Source organism: Pagrus pagrus, assembly GCF_965226575.1.
Source record: "Pagrus pagrus genome assembly, chromosome: 10".
Lineage (NCBI taxonomy): Eukaryota > Metazoa > Chordata > Actinopteri > Spariformes > Sparidae > Pagrus > Pagrus pagrus.
In genome coordinates this window covers 2,257,728-2,277,674 of record NC_140194.1, presented here as the reverse complement: position 1 = coordinate 2,277,674, position 19,947 = coordinate 2,257,728, and the positions used below count along the sequence as shown (strand labels likewise).

Below are 19,947 nucleotides of genomic sequence, written 5' to 3'. Positions count from 1 at the left end.
GATCGGGTTCACTGTGACTTTTGTCTTCTGGTTGTAAATATGTGCGGTGAACCACAGGAATCTGAGCGCGGGCTGGGTTAAAGTGCTGGGTCCACATGAAATGCCATCTAATCAGCACAGTGACACAGTGTGAGAATACTGAGTGAGAAGACAGATTATGAAATACACAGAGATGAAGATGCTCGTTAGCACGGCTGCGAATGTATTCTGGCAGAAAATAAATGAATGGATGTGTGTGATGTGACAGGTTCGATGATTTCCTGCTCAGATTCTCTCAGGACTTTTTGGGTTTACGTGGCTCCGCTGAATAAACTGGATTTGAAAGAAGCAGACTGATGTGTGTCGTGTTAGATTTCCCATTCAAATGTTCAGCAAAATTAGACAGAAGACGTGGCGACAAAAGCACAAAACTGTTTTTGTCTTAACGAATATAAAGATAACAGCTCCAGAGATTTTTAAACTACGTGGTTCCCTAAAAATGAGTGAACACAAATCTATCAACGGTGCAACGTGTCAGGATGTTAGTTGAAAAAAATAAGAAAATTAACTAAAATTATCAGCAGAACGTGAAGAAACATACGTTTTGATGTTATGACGTACAGTATCTACTGAAGTTAGCGTGCTAACCAGCTAGCCCCGGCCCGTCGCGGTCCAAAGCTCCTGTGCTAGCAGGGTACAGACCGACACTCCCCTGGTCAACGAGCTCTGCACAGCTGACTGAGCTAAAGGCAGCTATAGTTAGCAGCAGTTAGCGGCTATTTTGCTCATATGCTGCCCCCTATGGGTTTTAAATGTGAATTCAACAGATGGCAGATTCTTACATATTGCCTCTTTACACTTGAAATGTTACTTTGTACCTCAGAAACTGCTTTCTACACTTGCTAAACTATGCTCTCCAATATTCGGAGCAGTTACAGGATTTTGAAACATTTAAGTGGATGAAAAAAAGTTTCTCTGCACAAAAAAAACAGTCTAGAAACATCAAATTTTACATTTAAAGCTTCAGTGTTCTGATCTGAATCCACCTTCGCCTGCTGCGTCCACATTAAGATGAACTCTTTGAAGTCGGTGTGTGAACGTAGACGTACGTCATCGCACACTTGGACTCACACGCACGGACTCGGTCATTTGTTGTTGACAACTGCGTGTTTACGTCTGTCTTCCTGTCTGATGCTGATTGAAGTGGAGTCGAGACTTTTCTCCCAGAGAGGATCAAACCTCAGAGCTCAACAACTCACAGAGACTTAAAGCCTCTCTCTCTCTCTCTCTCTCTCTGCTGTGTCTCTATGTCTCTCCCTCCCTCCCTCTCTCTCTTCTCTAATCGCTGTGTTGTGGTGGTGAAGCTTTCTCCTCCCTCTCCTCCCCTCTCCTCCCTCTCCTCTCCTCTCCTCTCCTCTCCGGGCTGTATATAAGTGAGGATGGCAGTCTTGGTGTGTCAGACTGACAGAGCGAGTGAACGCGAGCCTTTTTTGGGACGTACGGCGCAGAGGGCCACCATGACCCCTGCGGTGACCCCGGAGAAGAGACCCCCACCTCCCTCCCCGGGCTGCTAATTAATAGTCGGTGTGGCGTCTGCAGGTGAGCTGTTAAACTCAGGTACAAATCTTGTTTCTCTCGTTGCTATCAGAGCAAAAAGAAAAATCATTTTAGTCTAACTTTTTTCAGCAGCTTTTTCCTCTGCAGAGGAAAATAAAGTGTATTTTTAAACCCTGAGGGAGGCGGCAACCCTGGGTGTTACAGCATGGTTTGAGCGTCTGTTTTGGTTGATGCAGGAAGGAGAGGAGGAGGAGGAGGAGGAGGGAGCGTCTTGTCATGCCAGGAATGTTGGCCGACTCTGAACAATACCGTCGCAGCAGAGAGGGTTTCTCTGGTTTAGAAAAATCAGATGCACAGCAGCACTTTTTTTGTTTTTAAGTCTCTGAGTGGAGTTTTTAACCAAACAGGCATTCACGTTCTGCTGACAGGCTGCACATCAGCTGTAGCCGAGGCATTAAAAAGGTCCCGTTTAGGTGGAGTTTCAGTCATTTAGCAGATGCTCTGACTCATAACGACTTACAGTAAACAGTCAGCAAAGCAAAGCCGACGACACGGGAGGTCACGCTTCTCGAGGGACGTCAGAGCGAGCAGCCGGATTGAAGTTCAGCTATAAAAAAGTTCTTCTCTGTTTATGGGAGCTTGTTGGTTTTTCAGTCTGTCGGAGGGTTAACGTGTCTGAGGTTAAACTTCACAGGCTGCAGCCGGGAGTCTTGATTAGCTGACAGGGTTTCAGCTCGGCAGTTAGTCTGAAGGATGCGCTGCCTTCAGGTGTTTCATTGAGCGACTGTAGTGACAAACACATGTTAGAGCAGCACCAGAGACATTAAAAATGGTATTAAAACTATAAGGGTGACTGTATTTAGCTTAATTTGGGTTATTAAATAACTGAGAGAAATCTGTTTAGCAGCCTAGTTGCCTTAATTTTGAAAAGACTGAACGTTTTGTGCATGAAATCCTGCAAAAACATCACATTGATTGTCAGTGTTTGCTCAGTAACGCATAAATTGTGCAGCGTTGCTTTTTTTCTCTTAATCCATTCAACAACACTTGAGATCAATTCATCAGCACGACTGATATCAGCGGACGATCTCATCCCAAAGATCAGCCAGTGGTGGATCCTGGTCCTTCACTTCAAGGTGCACTGTGTAGTTTTGGAGAATAGTTACAATATTAATGAGGTAATAACACAAGCTGAGAGATATATTTTTTTCTCCATAAGTGAATAAACCAGCTGTTCTCAGAGGAAAATAAGGTCCCAGAACACAGTCTGAAGCTAGAAAGGTGGCAGGGTCCGCCACATATAAACAAAGTAAAACAGTATGAAACTGTGTCGTCCTTTAAGGTCAGTTTGAAGTTATTTAGTTTGTTTCAGCATAAAGAAAAAATCAGTTGATGAAGATCTTTCTCTTCTGATTAAAATGTCTCACTCAAAACTACGGAGTGCACCTTTAAATAAAAGCAGCGCTACATTTTTAATATTCTACGTTAAATTCCTGCAATCAGAAGAAGCATAACGAGCCGCCAGGAAACACCTGTGTGGGTTTAATCTGTCATAAGATGAACATAGTGGAGGGCAAGAAAATAAACGTTACCAAAGACAAGTGAGGAGCGATTAATGATTAATGCATCGTTAATGAGTAGTTCCTGATTCAGGGACTGTAAAGTCAATGATGATGCACATTAAAGAGTAAGTGATGTTCAGGTGATCCTGAAGTCACGAGGGACCTCAGAGGAACATGTAGTATGTTTAACTTTACTTGAGGGGACACAAAAGTGTATGAATGAGTCGTTAACAATTTATTAATTAGTAGTTTGTTTGTCACATTTGTGTAACTTCTAAACTCTCAAATATCAAATACTGATTTTGGACTCTGCCTCAATGATCCAGTATCATTGGAGCGGCAGTTTTCACAGCTGAAATACCTTTTGATACATATATTGATATATTTGATGTACATATGTGATTTTTTATCTGTTCAAAACCTTGAAGTGATATTTGTCAAGTTTTTAATACTCTTATCAACATGGGAGTGGACAAATATGCTTATTGTCATCGCAACAATCCAAAACAACGATAAATACTGTGCAGAATATTCTCCAGAATAACCTCAGAGGTGCTCAGAAAACATGCTGACAGCACAACATGACAAACTCAAGTCCAACAAGCAACAACTGACGGGCATATTGAATTCAAAAGATCTTTTCTTTATCCATTTCTGCTCAAGGAGGTTTGTTTCTGCTCCCCATCCACGTTACTGCTGCATCGCTTCCTGATTTCCCAAACTACCAAGCGGGCCGAGGGTCACAACGTGCATGAGTTAAGAGGAATATGCGTTAACGTGTTATTATCGTTATTATTTGACAGCCCTAATTAGAAACATAAAACAGGTAGAAATACATTCGTACACATTAAAGGAAGCGAGGACTTTGAATATTGATTAAAAAAAAACACTGGTGCTTCTTTCCTCCTCCTTCACCCTCAGCAGCGTCCAAACAAACCAACAGGAAGAATAAAACAAAGGCAGTCAGGAGCTCCCTGGATAGAAAAATAGTTTTTCTGCCTCCCTTTCATTATTTCATCTCCATCAGTTCTGTCTCCACTCTTCCTCTGAGGTCATCCATCTGTTTTCTCCATCTGACACATCCGCCCCAAACCCAAACTCACCAATCGTCCTCGTCCTGGCAGAGCGACGTCTGGAGCCTCGGCGCTCACCAGGCAGGCGCTGTGATTAGCTCTGGCTCCGTCGGGTGGAAAGATTTCCGCCTTGGTGGTTCCTGTTCTGCAGCTTTTGTTTTTCAGGCTGTCGTGTGAGGAACATGAATCATGACCACACTCAGTCACCAGGAATATTTGTCAAAACGGTTTCCTCTGCTCCGGTTAACATGGTCCAACCAGCTTCATTTGATTGCGGAAAGTCCTGATGCAGAGTCATGTTACCGAGATGAAACGAGCGGCAGCACATTTAATATATCCACTGTTGTATTAGCAAACCATGGCACCCAAACACCAATCACCCCGAATGATGCGAGGACTTTCTGCCTTTGATATATTCCTTTATTGTTAAATTACTATCTTTGTGTTTTGGGACTGCTGGTCAGATAAAACAAGACATTTAAATGTCATGTTTAAGTGTAAATAAGTAGCAGCAGCCACAGATCTTTTATCTGTCACATGTATTACGTGTCGTGTATGACGCCTGAGTATCGTCCATGCAGCTGGTGTAATCTGATGTCATGCTTCATGCTGTGAGGTGAAGCTCTGCATATGAACAAAGAGCACCTCAGTTCTGTTATGGGTTCTTGATGAACCGTTTCATCAGAACCGTTTCACAGTCACTGTCTGAGAGATACGGACGTTAGGAAACATTGCAAAATGAAGAGCAGGGATGAACTGGGACCAGCTTTGTAGGTTTGCTGTGATATATAATATTTTCAAGCAATACCACAGTCTCTACGTGATAAAATGAGCAGTTCACTACCAGTACTGCAAGTTTCACCACTGCTGAGTTGAGCTCTCTTCTCCACAGAGACGTGGACAACACGCAGCTATCTAATTATGACACAGGTCTGCAGTTCTGCTGCAGGAGCGGTGTTTAAAGCATTTACGCAGTCAGAGTGAGACTGAGTGATGCGGCTCCCTGAAGTCCGGTCGGTGTTGGAAACATATTTAGGTGACAGATGGCGAATGTGAGGGAATCTGTTAATCTGGCTCCCGACCCCTCGTTCCTCCATCAGGGGTTCGGCTCGATTCCCAAACATCAAACCGAGGACGTGCTTCTTCCTCTCCTGGCATCTCTCAACGTGCCCCGAGTGTTCTCGTCTTTCCGTCCTCTTAGAAACGCCTCCATCAAACTGTCAGCTTCATTTACATCTGAGTTCAAAATGTTTTTCTCTGGGCCTGAAGTTCACTCATATTCAGGAGCAGCAGCAGTGAAATGAGCTCCTGAGGTTGTCGAGGTCGTGCGGTGGCACACTCAGCCCTACACCAAAGATAAAAGCTGCCGTTCCTTCAGGCCCCACTCGAGCATGCAGATAAAAGATTATGAACTCTTCTGTTTTCAGCGCGCCCACATTCCTGCCTCGCAGCTTCCTCGTGACCTTTGCCCTTCGTCATCTGGTTCGGGGACATCGCTGAGAGGCCGAACATACTTCAGAAACTGGCAGCTGCGGCTCAAATTCACCCCAATTTTCAACAGAGACGCTGAAAATCAAACCGTCTCTTTCTTGTTTTTGTTGAACGAGCCGAGCCGCTCCACAAGAACCACAGACATCAACAAAGTCTTATCTTAATCGATGCCAGACTGGCCCGCGGCTCCGAACTCCTCAGGATAAATTATTCGCTTTGACATGAAGCCAAACCTTAAACATGAACTCCAATATATTTATATATTTCATCTGAGGCTGCTTTCTCTTTTTAATCGCGACAGGAGCCAGCGACTACCGCACATGAAGGCTCGGTCCAGTTCAGCCTCTCAGGTGGACCCAAACTGTGGTCGCATGGATGTTTTTTTATTTGTGTCTGTGATTAAAAATGAATTCATGCTCCTCAGGCCAACTACAGTCTGAGGCTGGTTTTGAATCCCCACCAGGAGACTCGCCTCGTTGTTGAGTCTCATTCCCGAGTCGTTAAATACTTTGTGTCAATGATCGAACACCAACAACCAATCAATGGACTTCATTCCCTGGTTGTCAAATACTGATGTGTCGTTGGGAATGAGACTTTAAAATCATTTAATGCCAGTTGAATTTGTCACTGACATGCAGCTTGTGTGTGCTGCAGCTCACAGGCTGTCTACGCTGGATGAATCTCAGCTGGGTTTTCCCGACATCCCTCTCATGCAGAACAGATATGCTCCCGTTTTAATCGATGGATCTATCTACACAGGCCGCCTGATGGCTCACGCTTCAGTCACATGTGTAGAAGCGTGACACATACGGCTCCGGACATAAATCTTCGAGACAGTCGACTGAGTAGCGTGGACGGTTCGGTATCGTCAGTGTTTTAACGTCTTGCTGACAGTGATAACTGACGTCAGTCAAGAAAATCCCTTGTAGGAACAGTCACAGTCTTTCCAATGCCTCTGACAGTTTCATGCTTGAATAAACCAAGAATTTAAAGCTGACATCTCCACAGAGATCCACAACCCGTGTCTACTAACCTTGCGTTGCATATGAGAGGTAATTTATCCGTAAACTGTGACCCATGATGACGGCGTCCACAGAGGGTAGACATCTGTCACACCTTGGTGCTGACCATCAGGAGGGTTTAGAGATTTCAAGCTCAAATAGATCTAAAATCATCAAATCGTCTCTCTGCCCGGCTTTAGATGGAAGTAGTTTCTGCCTTAACTGGGAGCCATTATCCTGCCATACATCCATGCGTTTACTGTAACACTGCTGTATGGTCGGCTTTGAAAAATGATCTGTTTTCACTGAAGGCAGCAGCTGAATAATTTCCAAACCTACAGGCAAGAACTGGCAGCGACACAAAGGAAAAGAAAAGACTTTGACTCCAAACCGACATAACTCAGATTGGAAAAAAAAACCAGTTTCCATAAAATTACAAGAACATTAAACTGCCTACGGGACTTCATAGGGCCGGATACCATGTTGACATGAACACGTAACAATACTGGTTTGAAAAATAGATGTAGGATTGTTTTTTTAGCTTCAGATTAAACTGATGAGGTCTTATTTTCAGCCCTGTCACCCTTAAATATTGTCAAACATCGGCTCATGTCGCAAAAGGTGAACTTTTATTCACGAATCCCTAAAAAGTTGGCTGATTAGATGGATTGTTCTCGGGAACGATGTAAACACATAAGGCCAATAAAGAAGTGATTAATACATGTATACTGACACAAATTGTTACATAGAGCACCTTTAAAGTGACGTAAGTACAGGACTCAGACGTCTGATTGGTCTGTTTGCTGTCTGACTGGATGTTTGGCTCAGCCGGCTGTTTATGAGACGCAGAGACACAGCAAACACTGAGACATTTGGCAGGGAAGCTTGTTATTATGGCCTGAGGCTTCAGCTCTGGTCAGAGAAGGACTAGATGTGGACTGGAAAGCAGCAGCGGTCCTGCAGCTGAAGTCCTGGTTCCGATCCCTGGGTGTCAACTGACTTCCTCTCTGTGACATCTGACCTTTGCGTGCCGTGGAAATGAGCCAAGAGCTATTTACGGTCAGAAGTTTAAAATAAAATGCCTCCAGAGCTCTGATTGGTCGACAGTTTCTCCAACCAGGAAATATTCGCCCTATTTCAGTCGCTGGATGTGTGTTTGTCCTGCGGGTGGCACAAGTGGGAACGTTATGGGGTCAATAAAATCTGCAGGATTCACAACGGGGGAGAAAATTTAACTGCAATCTGTGCAATAGTTTTATTTTGTCCACTGCAGAACATAAAACTGACAGGATGTAATCGATAGGACTCGTGTACATGAACCCAAACTTTAAACTCTTCCACGTCTCTCAACACGACATCTCTCGTGCCTGCACCACGTCGCAGGGACGAGTTCCAACTCATACTGAACGAGTAATTCGTCTGCGACGTAAAGACAAAGCTCACGATTAATGCGCTCACACTATACGGTCCGATCGTCAAGCCACGACCTGAGATCACACCTGCACACTGCCAGGCAAATGACGCCCGACTAAGCTAAAATTGTTGAGTTGTGCAGCTCGAAAATTGGGTCAATATCGTACAGTGTATACTTCAGGCTTAAGCAGGAAAATGTATCGATCCTGCCAATCAACCAGGCCGATAATCTGTCTCTCTCTAGTACAAAGTCCAGGACTGTTGAACCAGAATTGTCAACAAAAGCACTTCGGTTCAGGTGAGAAAAAAATATTGTCAGTTTGTGACAAGGGCAGGAACTTTAATCTAGATGACTCACTTCTGTAAAGGTTGAGGAAAGACCAGGATGGAGATGGAAATCAGAAGTTCTCTAATCTAATCCTTAAAATGAGATTTTGTCACTACTTCGTGAACTGCTGTGATTCTGGGCTGCAGAAGAAAGATCTTGAAAGTTACCAAAATGTTTCGGATTCATCCGCGGGGAGTCGCAGATCTGACAGACATCCATACATCGCCAAAGTGTTGGTACATAAAATATCACAAAATTGTTAAAACGAGACAGTAATGAGGTCGACTGCTGAAAGACCGCAGGATAGTGACACTGTCTGTCTGTCTGTCTGTCTGACTGACTGTCTGTCTGTCTGTCTGTCCGTCTGACTGTCTGTCTGTCTGTCTGTCTGTCTGACTGACTGTCTGTCTGTCTGACTGTCTGTCTGACTGTCTGTCTGTCTGTCTGTAGCCTAATGTATCTCTGGATTCTCTGAAACGTTTTGGGATCTTCCAGGAATTAAAAATAAAACTTCAACAGCTGTAAAATAAACGTGGATGTAGCTTCTTGCAGGACGAGGTTGTGCAGAAGCTCAACATCCAGATGTTTCCACAGACTTGAACATGGAAAAACTATTGGCTCATAAAATCACATGTAAAAGCAAACGCTAAAGCTTTCATGATCCGCGATGTGCGCTTGTAACTCGAGCACTTAAACACTCGCAAACAGCGAGAATAGTTAAACAGAGGTTCATTTCTGTGACACGAGCTGTCTGTTGAGCTCATCCAGCTGTGGCTTCCATAAAGTCATTGAATGGGCACAATATAAAAACAGTCAGAAGGTCAAATGAAGTTGAAGAGACTCCTGCAGACGGGCTGAAACACTTCACGCAGTCATTAAAGGCTTCTGGTTTAATGTCTCTGCTGCTTATTCTGTCAGTCTGTCAGCATCTCTGCCGGAGACATGACGCCTCAGGCTGTTTGGTGTGGACGTCCAAACCCTGGAGACTTTTCATTATTCACTTGTATATTGTATTTTTGTTTTAGAGTATTCCTTCAAAAGAGCTTTGAGTCTCACTACAGCCCTTTATGCTGATGTGTTCATGACACATGCAGGATAGTTTACGATAATAACCCTGGTCTGTAGATGTATTTGGATAAAGTAACGATATGATGATCTGTACGTCTAACGCACCTCGACGCTGCTCTACCCGACTCTTCAACAGTAAGAATTGCCATGCATACATAATTATAATTTCCTGATCCATCATCATCACTGCGACTCAATCTCGTCCTGTTCTTCTGAGTAAATTCACAGAAATGTAGTTGATAAAAAAAAACTTATTCAAATTAACGTTGTACGTCTTCTGCTGAAATTGAAACGGAAATTTTTCTTTAAAATCGGGCAACAGTTAATTGGAAAGACTGCCTGTTATCCTTTCATACACAACTGTGCAACAAATTCGACCCATTGTCCAACAGATTACAGTCCGGCAGAAAGAAAAGCTGCAGAAGGAAAAACAAAAAAACACGAGTGGTCACGTGAATCTTAAAGGTTGAAAATGGCAGTGCTATTGCTATGCTATGCTGCTTATTTCAGTTTTTTCTCTTGCTCTCTTTGTGAGGCTCGCACACATACGCAAAATTAACAGTGGCAAATATTCGCCTCTCATTCACTTTCATTTTATGCAAAAGAAGAGGCAAATAAAACATTTGCATCGAGCGGCGAAGCAAATTTGTATCTTGGCTTCTGTGGAGTTCAACTTTGAAAGTCACAGCCTCGACCAAAAACAAAGAAATGCGTGTGGACGACCTCTCTGGCAGTCGATGGCCGTTCACTTCTGTGTGACTGTGACCTTAACCTTTGTCTCTCTCTTCAGGATGATTGACAGCTGCTCCTTCTGAACCCCAGGATGCCTGTGGTGCCAGTGGGCGGGGCATCCTCCTCCCAACATGTCGTACCTGTCGCCCTCACCTGCTCCTGGCTTCTTCTGGTCTTCCACACCGCCTTTGGTCAGAAACCCGCCAGGCTGCCCTTAATTGGCCGGAAGCCCTTCATCGCTGCCTGGAACGCCCCGCTGGACATGTGCACCATCAAGTACAACGTCTCCACCAACATCGATCGCCTGTTCCACATCCACGGGAGCCCACGTGCCGACTGGACGGGTCAGAACGTCACCATCTTCTACGCCAACCGGCTGGGCTACTACCCCCACTACACGCCACAGGGTGTCGCTGTGCACGGCGGCCTGCCGCAGAACTGCAGCCTGGACCAGCACCTGTTCAAGGCCTACCAGGACATCAACCACTTCATCCCCGCAGAGGACTTCCGCGGCCTGGCCGTCATTGACTGGGAGTTCTGGCGGCCTCAGTGGAGCCGTAACTGGCACAAGAAGGACATCTACCGGCGCAAGTCCAAGGAGCTGACCTCCAAGGCGTACGTCAACGTGACGGAGGCGCAGGTGGAGGAGCTGGCACGACGCCGCTTTGAGAAGAGCGCCAAGGCGTTCATGCAGAGGACTATCCAGCTGGGGATACGCCTTCGCCCAAACACCCTCTGGGGTTTCTACCTCTACCCTGACTGCCACAATTACAACCTTCATGAACAGAACTACACAGGCTTCTGCCCTCTGCTGGAGAGGATGAGGAACGACGAGCTGCTGTGGCTGTGGAACAGCAGCACGGTGCTCTTCCCGTCCGTGGCCATCAGGAAGAGTCACACCAACAGTATCAGCAACCTGCACTTCTCCCAGCACAGGATCCGAGAGTCGCTCCGCGTCGCCTCGCTGACCTCCAAGGAGTACGACCTCCCCACCTACGTGTACCTGAGGCTGGGCTACCGAGATGATCCGCTGGGCTTCCTCACCACAGTAAGAACAAAGATCATAACAATGATGTAGCTGTTTCACTGTGAGTTCAGTGATTCACATGCTCCCTTGACTTGAAACTAAATCATATGTAACTTTGACCTCCGCTCTACTGTGACATTAAAGGATAAATTCTCCCAAAAATGAAAATTTAGATTTTATCTTCTTGCCGCCAAGCTGATGAAAAGTTAGGTGAAGTTTCGTAGTCCACAAATAATTTCTGCAGAAGCAAAACAGCGTTGCAGCATAAAAATCAACAGCTTGTCCAACATAATCCGAGTCTCCAGAAGCCCAGAGATCCCAAATTGATCTGAGAAGATGTCATTTACACCCTTTTCTAAGCTGAAATCTTCACTGTAGATGCTAAAAGCGTCTGAAGTGGCTGCACAAACTCGACCACACATCTTTTCAGAGCATCTTAGAGACTTGGATTATGCCGGACGAGCTGTACGGAGCCATTTTATGTTTTTTTCATTTCAATGCTGCAACTCTGTTTTTCTGTTAAGCTCCAAAAATGTTTTGTGCAGAACGAAACTTCACCTGACTTTCCATCGTCACAGCATTAAGTAGATAACGTCTGAATTTTCATTATTTGGAGAACGTATCCTTTAAATGAAGTGTGTCATGTCTGGGATGAATTATCCATCCAATAAAAAACAGTCATGTATTTTTTTATGAGGAACAAGGGCACTGATCCTTTCGTCTGCACAAAGACAAAGAGGAATGCAATAAATATATTTTTTAAATATAAAACATTGTGTCACTAAGAATGTCCTGACCTCAGTTCTGAGTGACGTAGATCTGAATGCAAGGTGAGCACTCACCTGTCTGTGTGACGTCACCGGCATGAGCAACAGAGAGAAGACGACTGGGTGACGAGTGTCTGACAGGCTCTGTGAAATGAGCATAAAAGATCAGTTTCCTGAGTCACTTCAGCAAATAAAAGCTCTAAAGTTATAAAATAAAACTACATCCAGTTACAATCTCCCTTGAATTTATTGACTACTGCCATCTAGTGGAGATCCACAGACAGGCAGCGGCTCCAGCCTCCTTCCCCCACCTGAGTTTTAAATTAAGGAAGTTTTGAGGAGTTTTTCAAATAACTTTTGAAATATGTCGACCAGGTAACTACACAGTATTTTCACAGTAAAAAGAAAAAGACAAATGTGGATGTTTGTTTCTTTTATTGATTAAAAAAAGCATTTTTTTTTAGAAATAATCCGTTTTTCTTGATCTTGAACAGAATCAGAACCTCTTGATTATACAATACAGGAGTACAGGTGTAGCCTCCTCCAGACCAGACAGATACAAAATGTATAAATAAATACTCAAATATTTACATCCAGGACTAAAGGAAGTAATGAGAAGGGAAAACTACATTTTGTTTACGAGGAAGTTAAAGTTATACATATGAATAAATACATAAAGTTGTAAATATATGTACAATAAGTGCAATATCCATGTCATATTCAACTTATAGTGCAAAACAAGGTGGTGAGAATGACGTTAGTGCAAAGAAAATGAAAATTAATTCTGTATTTACATCGAAGTGAAAGAAAACTGGCCTTTCAGTTAACTCGGGTACAATTGCATTTTTTTTTAATGGTGATTAAAATAGAAAATAAAGTAAATTAAAACAACTAAGAACTTAAAGTTGGTGTCTTTATGTAATTATAACAGTCCGACACTGTAAAATCTGACAACGTGACTTTACATTAAAAATCAAGGAAACCGTTTACCTCTAAAACGACCAGGTGAAGCTGACTAATTATTTAAGTTGTTAAAACTCTGTAGCTCGTACAACTTAAATGTAAAAGGCTACTTTACTTATTAAACTCTGATGGCATCGGTTTCATCTGTTTCCTTTATTAAAGTCAGCTTTCAAAATGTACAGTGTGTAATCGTAATAACAGTGTTTCTCACCTGAAAGCAAGACCGACGTAACAGCCTGCGATCTAAACATGTTAACTGAGCTGGTTTATGAGAGGAGTTTACTCACCGCAGTGTGCAGAGGACTTCGTGGAGCTGAGACTCAGTCACGTCTTATCACATGGACTGTATTTATTAAAAATGGTGTGATCATTTTAAAGCTTTTATTGGATAATTCAGCTCCTTTCTTCTTCCTGAATGTTCGCTGGCGTTAGTGACGGTGACGGGCCGTGATGTGACCTCAGCATCTGTGTGTTTCCTGCAGAAAGACTTGATCCACACCATCGGGGAGAGTGCTGCGCTGGGAGCTGCGGGCTTCGTCATCTGGGGAGACCTGAACCTGACCTCGTCCAGGGTGGGTGACCTTTGACCTTCGCCCAAAAACCCTTCGTCTCTTACGTTCTGTTAGAAAAGAGCTGCTGGTCTCACCAAAGGGAAAAGATCCTCCGACTCGCTCCGTCAGCTTCACTGATACATGAAGAACATTTAAATATACGCTGCTGTGGTGGAAGATCTGCTGTCAGATGTTCTCTGATGCTCCAGTATGTAGTCGCTGGGAGAGATGATGTCCGACGCTTTCCAGTTAAAAACACTCAACCGTCTTCGTTTGTTTTGGACTCCAGACAAACCGCAGCTGTAAATATGGTCGGACAATAGAGAGTTGACATCATGTGGTCAGCGTGTGTTGTGAAACCACTGACATTTTGAAAACTATAATACGCATGTTTTAACAGCGTGCAGTCATCCTGTCTGCATGGAAAAAGTTTATCCAAACAGCATCTGAACTACCAGAATCTCAGGGAGTGACGCTTTTCATAAATTTAGCATTTTCTGTGCACATTTGTTTTTCATAAAACACGACCCACCGTAACATTAACTGTATTAAACATGGACAGAGCTTCTCATGTCTGAAAGTGAAGCCTTTAACCTGCATTCTCTCTATTGGCCAGCAGGGGGCGACTCCACAAGTCCAGTTCTTTGTAAGCTTATGAGAAAATGACGCCACTTCTCCCTTGATTTATTATCCCAGTAAACAGTTTCCTGATGGGTTTATGGTCTCAGTCACTTCTTCAACACAGCATGATGTTCATTTGGTGAATTATGGCTCAATTTAGAGTAAAACAGATGATAAAGCAGGGTGTGCTTTAGGGCAAGGTGAAGCTGGGGTCAGATGTTTGAATCCGGCAGGTAAGAAGTTGACAGTTCTGTCTGATATCAGGTGAGTTTGTGTCCAAATTGAGTCCAAAACTTTCTTTTTAGCTTCGGTTTGGTCTCCACCAACTCCTGAACACTAACACGCCTTTTCTCCCCATTCCAGTTTCTCTCTGTCGGTTTCCGTCTTTGTTTCGTCTCGCTACGTCTGCCGTGCGTGATGTGCTGTGATAGGTTGAAATCAGTCTTGTGATGTTGGGAAGGAATAAAAATAATCCATAATTTCCCTCAGATGCCAACTGAGCCTGTTTTAAAAATATGAGGAGGAGAAAGTTCAGATAAGTCAAAAGCTGTCAGAGAAATAAATACTGAGATATCTGAAACATCTACTTAAGTACAGCAACAAAGTACTTGTACTTTCTTACTTCCCACCTCTGCTCCTGAATGATATCTGGTTGTAATGCAACTTCAGATTCATTCCCATCCCAACCCCTCAAAGACTGACGCTTTGGGATCGTAGGTCGGGTCGGTCGCCATCCCAAAGCTTCGATATTTGACGAGTTGGGAATGACACTGAAAAATGTACTTTTTTACAGACTTAGTAAAATAAATGAACTATGCAACCTAAAACAAAACAACTTAAAACCAGTTATTGTTGCTGTTTTTTTCCTTTAGCAAGTCTAAAAATGTTCATGTGAGGATAAAGTGAGTCCTCATTCTTCTTTCTTATCACTTCTTGCTTACACAGTACAACTGCTCCAAGGTCAAAGCCTTCCTGAAACACCGCCTGGGCCAGTACATCACCAATGTGACGCGAGCCGCTGAGGTCTGCAGCGACTCCCTGTGCCAGGGGAACGGTCGCTGCATCCGCCGGGACCCCCTCGCCCCCCATTACCTCCACCTGAACAACAAAAGCTACCGCATCCGGCTCTCCGCCGATGGGGACTTCACCATCACTGGGTGGCCCTCGCAGCACGATCTGCAGCTGCTGACTGAGAGGTTTCGCTGCCACTGCTACGAAGGCCACGAGGGCGAGAGCTGCGACAGCATCAACAAGGTGAAGGAGGACGACGGGCCGTGGAGGAAGGAGGAGGACGACGAGAAGAAGAGGTGGATGTGGGAGAAGGAGCAGGTTGAACGGTCGGAGGGAGGGAAGAGTGTGGCACCGCTGACCAGATGCAGCCTTCAGCTGATGTTGTTGATGCTCCTGTTGAACTTATCGTTAGTAAAGACGATCGTATGATGCAGGTGTCATTATTCAACGCAGCTGTGTTCTTGTCTGTTGTTACTTTTCAACACAGAGACGGTGATGTGTTTGATTTACGATGAAGACCGACTGGGTTTTTGCTGGATTTGAACCACGGATCTTATTGTTTCACCCTCTTTTAAAGACTTTTTTTTTTTTACTGTCCGTGAATTTAATAATTATATAATAATAGTTTTTTCAAATAATTAGCACTTCTCAGATTAGCTCAGTTATTCAAATACGTCTGGTGTTGTTGTCATTGACGACTGTTTCCCTGCCTGGATGAGATGTTTGCAGCTGCACAGGTAGCTGAGAGATGACTTATAGAAATAACATCCTAAGTCAACACATTATCTGATCGACATGAGAAACGAGCTCATAGACATCTACCGAAGCCTCAACAGGACACAGCTAACATGAACGCAAAGCAACAAATCAAATTTAACTCAGACTGAATATCAGACTTTAATCATTTAGTGATGTCAAAAGCGAGTCCTAATTCTTCAAAGTGCTTATTTACTCTGACTGATGGTCTAACAAGAGGGCTCGTTACACTGCATGTCATTAGCCCTCGGCTAATAGTTGACCCGGGGTTAGCCCTGACCCTGCTCTGGAGCAAGACCAGCAAACCTTAGGCTAAAGTCGGGGGTTGGCTCACTTTGAAATGTGCCAGTGTGAACGCCTACCGTCTACAGTCGTCCCAGTGGTTCTGTTCTGTACTTAGATACAAGGGTGCTTTGAAGTCAGCATGCTCACAGTGACAGTGCTAACATGCTAATATGAAGCAGGTATTGTGTTTATGTTTATAGCATGTTCAGTTTTGCATGTTAACAGCTGCACAGGCTGATGGTGATCACATTAGTTTTGCAGGTAGAACCAAATTGGATGATCCCCAAAGTGATTAGAAATGATCCAGAGCTGGTCTGTGACGTCTGAACCAAACGTCATGGCAATCTATCAAACAGCATTAGGGGAAAAGTCGGGGGACCGCCAGTCGGGTTCATCCTCTGGAAACCATGAATGTGTTTGAAAATGTAAACGAAAGGGGAACTTCATCTGATCAACACATGAACACTCAGCTGAGGTCGCCGCTGAGTGGGAGAGAAACTTTTTTTATTTACAGCTGCTGTGTTGAAAAGTAACACATGTACAAATAAAATGGAAAAAAAACAAAAAACGCGTCCTTTTCAAGGAGCGTGATGGCACTTTACATGACACAGAGGTTTTGGCGTGTTGACAGGTGAAGGTTTTGGCGTGTTGACAGTGAACTTCTGACTTCTGCAACAATCTGCTCTGCCTCTTCTGCCAACAACTGCATCAGTTCTTCCAAGAATGTTAATTAAGGATCGGATCGGAGGGATTGTTTCTGTTTTTTTGTACTTTTACAAGCTTCCTGGTTCAGTGGCTGCAGGACGGAGCCAAGCCTTTCAATGGAAACCAAAGGGTGCTAACGCTGCAAACAGCCACATGTAGGAGAATAATCACTAATATTTGGTCATTCTGTGTTTTTGAAGACGTCCTTGAAGAGTTGCTGTTTATTTCTAATGGCACGAAACTTGTTTTGGTTTTTTTCAACAATAAGCTGTTATGTTACTTGACATTATACATGAAGTATCTATTTTTTGTACTGTTGCTTACATAATACTAACTACGAGGGAAACGCCTCATATTTGAGCCTGGCGTGCACACGTTGAAGGTGCTATTGATTTCAGAATAGTATGTATCTTTTCTATATAGAGTACAAGTATAGAGGGTCGGGTTTGTTTTTCAACGATCGTGTAGACATTAATGTTACACTATCTCAGTTCAGAGGAATCAGATGTGTTCAGCTCTTGATGATATCTCATCTTGTGGACGTCATGTCTCTGTCTTCGAGGCCGATGTACACGACTGTAGGTATGACGAAACACTGAACAGGATGTAAAGGATGGCACATATTGTATCTGGGAAGTGGTGAAACAATGATGTGATTAATGTGTCACATCCCAGAGGATTATATGACTTGCAACCTGGAAAATGGCCGCTGTGTGATTATCGTTTATGCCTACTTCTTGCCTACGTTGGTGGCTTCAATTCAAACCCAAAGTTTAAACCTAAACCAGTTTTTAAGGTGTTAAAGTATCGTCTCCTGCAATAATCTAAGTGGAAGCAGGTCAGAAGTCCAAACATGTGTACCTGACATGAGAAGAACCTGGAGCGTTCAGCCTTCATGAGCAGATGAAGTTTACTTAGTTTTCATACATTTGTAGATATGCAGATACACCAGAATGCAAACAATAACAATAATAATTAATTTTCTGACTTGATATCCCGTCCGCTTCCACTTGGATTGGAGACAACGGTTACAAAACTCTGGGAGACGGAGCTGTCGTAACTTCCTCCTCCCGTCAGCGGCCACGTTCTCGCTCCCAACTGGTCAGATACAACGAAAAGTTAGCAAGTTAGCAATAAATGTAACTTCTGTTTAGACTTTCAAAATAAAGCTTGCTGACAAACAGTTCACATATTATGACAGATTGTGACTTTTGGACTGTTGTTGATAAAACCAAACTACTTGGTGATGTTCAGGAAAAGATCTTACTTAAAATTAAAACAACTCATTCAGCCACAACCTGAAAACAAATCAATCCCGACTCTTGGTCTAAAAACAGCTCATATTGGTCAGTTTGGAAGGCAAAAACAAATGTCATGTAGCTTATTGTCCTACGAGAGCAAATGTGTCTTCCAATCAACTCAGTTTGTGCCACTAAGATCGAGTCTGTTTCCACTTGTGTCTTCACTTTGTACACAATCACTCTGAAAATACACTTTGCGCTCGATCTCAGTACACCTTTACACACTTTCTGAAAAAGCCTCGGGTCAGACTTGCTGGAGCTGGTGGATTTAGGGAAAACATGCACATTCAAGTTTGTAACAGACTGTTCTGGAGGACAATCCAGATGTATCGCAGACCAGAGACCTGCAGCATTATAAATCCCGAGTAGACTGTAACTTTCTGGTCTCTTAACATAAACATGTAGCGTCAGACACACTGATCCTGGCTTAAACTGAATCAGTATTTTCATCTCAAACTAGCTTTCAGGTGAACTTCATGTTGCAGTTTCCTGCACTAACTGTGTTTTGTCTCTGAAGATTGTAAACCAAATGCAACAAGGACTATGCAACACATGAAAAGTGTTATTTGAATGTAAATGCACTGCGATTAAAGAGTTTTCCTACAGCCGTGTTTCTTCTTTTTCTGTGGAGGGTTTCAGGGGAGCTGTAGTCCAAAAGTACAAGTTTAAAGTACTTGTACTTCACTTGAGTATTTCCATTTTCTGCTACTTTATACTTCCACTGCACTACATTTATATGATAACTTTAGTTACTAGTTAATTTGTGGTTTACATGATGCATGAGGTGCAAAGTAGCACATTTTTAAGTACATTAATGCATCAGCAAGGTGATAAAAATTATAATACTAATACCAATAGTCAGAAATATGCTGAATATATTATGTGATATTATATTATGTGTCATGATTCATGTTTAATGACTGACACATAAAAATCATACAGGCCACAATGAATACACACTCCAGTGGCAACTACCATGTCCGTTTTATTATGCATTAGCATTTCAACCAAGTACAGTCACGTACAAAATACATGATGCTATAGCTTGGCTTACTCTAATCAATGAAATGGGTACAAACTTTCCTCAGATGATTAGGTTTGGGCCGATATTAGATATCATCGAATACTGCGATATTTGCCATATTTTTCACAATACTGAACAGCTGTCACGGCATCGTCTGGCTTTTATTTAGAAAAGAAAATGCACACAGAGCTGTCGTCGCAGTGGAGGCAAAGCACATCAGTATTTCTGGAGGTTGCGTCACGTGGCCTGATGTGTACAGATACTGTACGGGGGACCGAGTCCATCACGCTCGGCAGGTACAGTCGAGTGAATGAGCAACAATAATATCGTCTATCGTGATATTTGTGCAGGAAAATATCGTGATATAAAATTGCGGATACTCCTCAAGCCTCCACACCATCTGTATAATAACTGAGAGGAGGTGTGGTGTACCTCAAAGCTAGCACATAAGCACTGTACTCCTCCTGCTGGAGACCTCCTGTAACTACTCCTACTTTCACGACTGCAGGTGTTGAACATAAAACATTAAAACACAAAAATACTGTACTCTGCTGCAACTGGCAGTAAACATTAAAACCACCATAAACCATGATATAAGATGAAATTGCTGAATATGAGACCACTGGATGTAACTCTACTGTACATGTACATGTAATTAATTTGTGTCCAGCAAATAAAATCACTTAAACTATTCATTTTCTTGAGTCTGAAGAACCAAAGCAAGGCCCTGAC

The 19,947-nt window shown here is 43.3% G+C and overlaps 2 protein-coding genes across 3 annotated transcripts in view; one reads left to right on the top strand and one right to left on the bottom strand.

Moving 5' to 3' along the window:
- iqub (IQ motif and ubiquitin domain containing) overlaps positions 1–19,947 on the bottom strand; it is a 270,442-nt gene that overhangs the window by 85,864 nt on the left and 164,631 nt on the right. The window lies entirely within an intron of this gene.
- Positions 1,429–16,823, top strand: hyal4 (hyaluronidase 4). Of its 2 annotated transcripts, none has more exons than XM_084364704.1 (4): positions 1,429–1,578; positions 10,263–11,252; positions 13,444–13,533; positions 15,079–16,823. In XM_084364704.1, exons 2-4 carry the CDS (start codon positions 10,296–10,298, stop codon positions 15,571–15,573), a joined length of 1,542 nt encoding a protein of 513 aa, XP_084220830.1. In that variant the 5' UTR covers positions 1,429–1,578; positions 10,263–10,295; the 3' UTR covers positions 15,574–16,823. The 2 variants fall into 2 exon arrangements, with proteins under 2 accessions (XP_084220830.1, XP_084220831.1); XM_084364705.1 differs by having other exon boundaries at positions 1,429–1,596.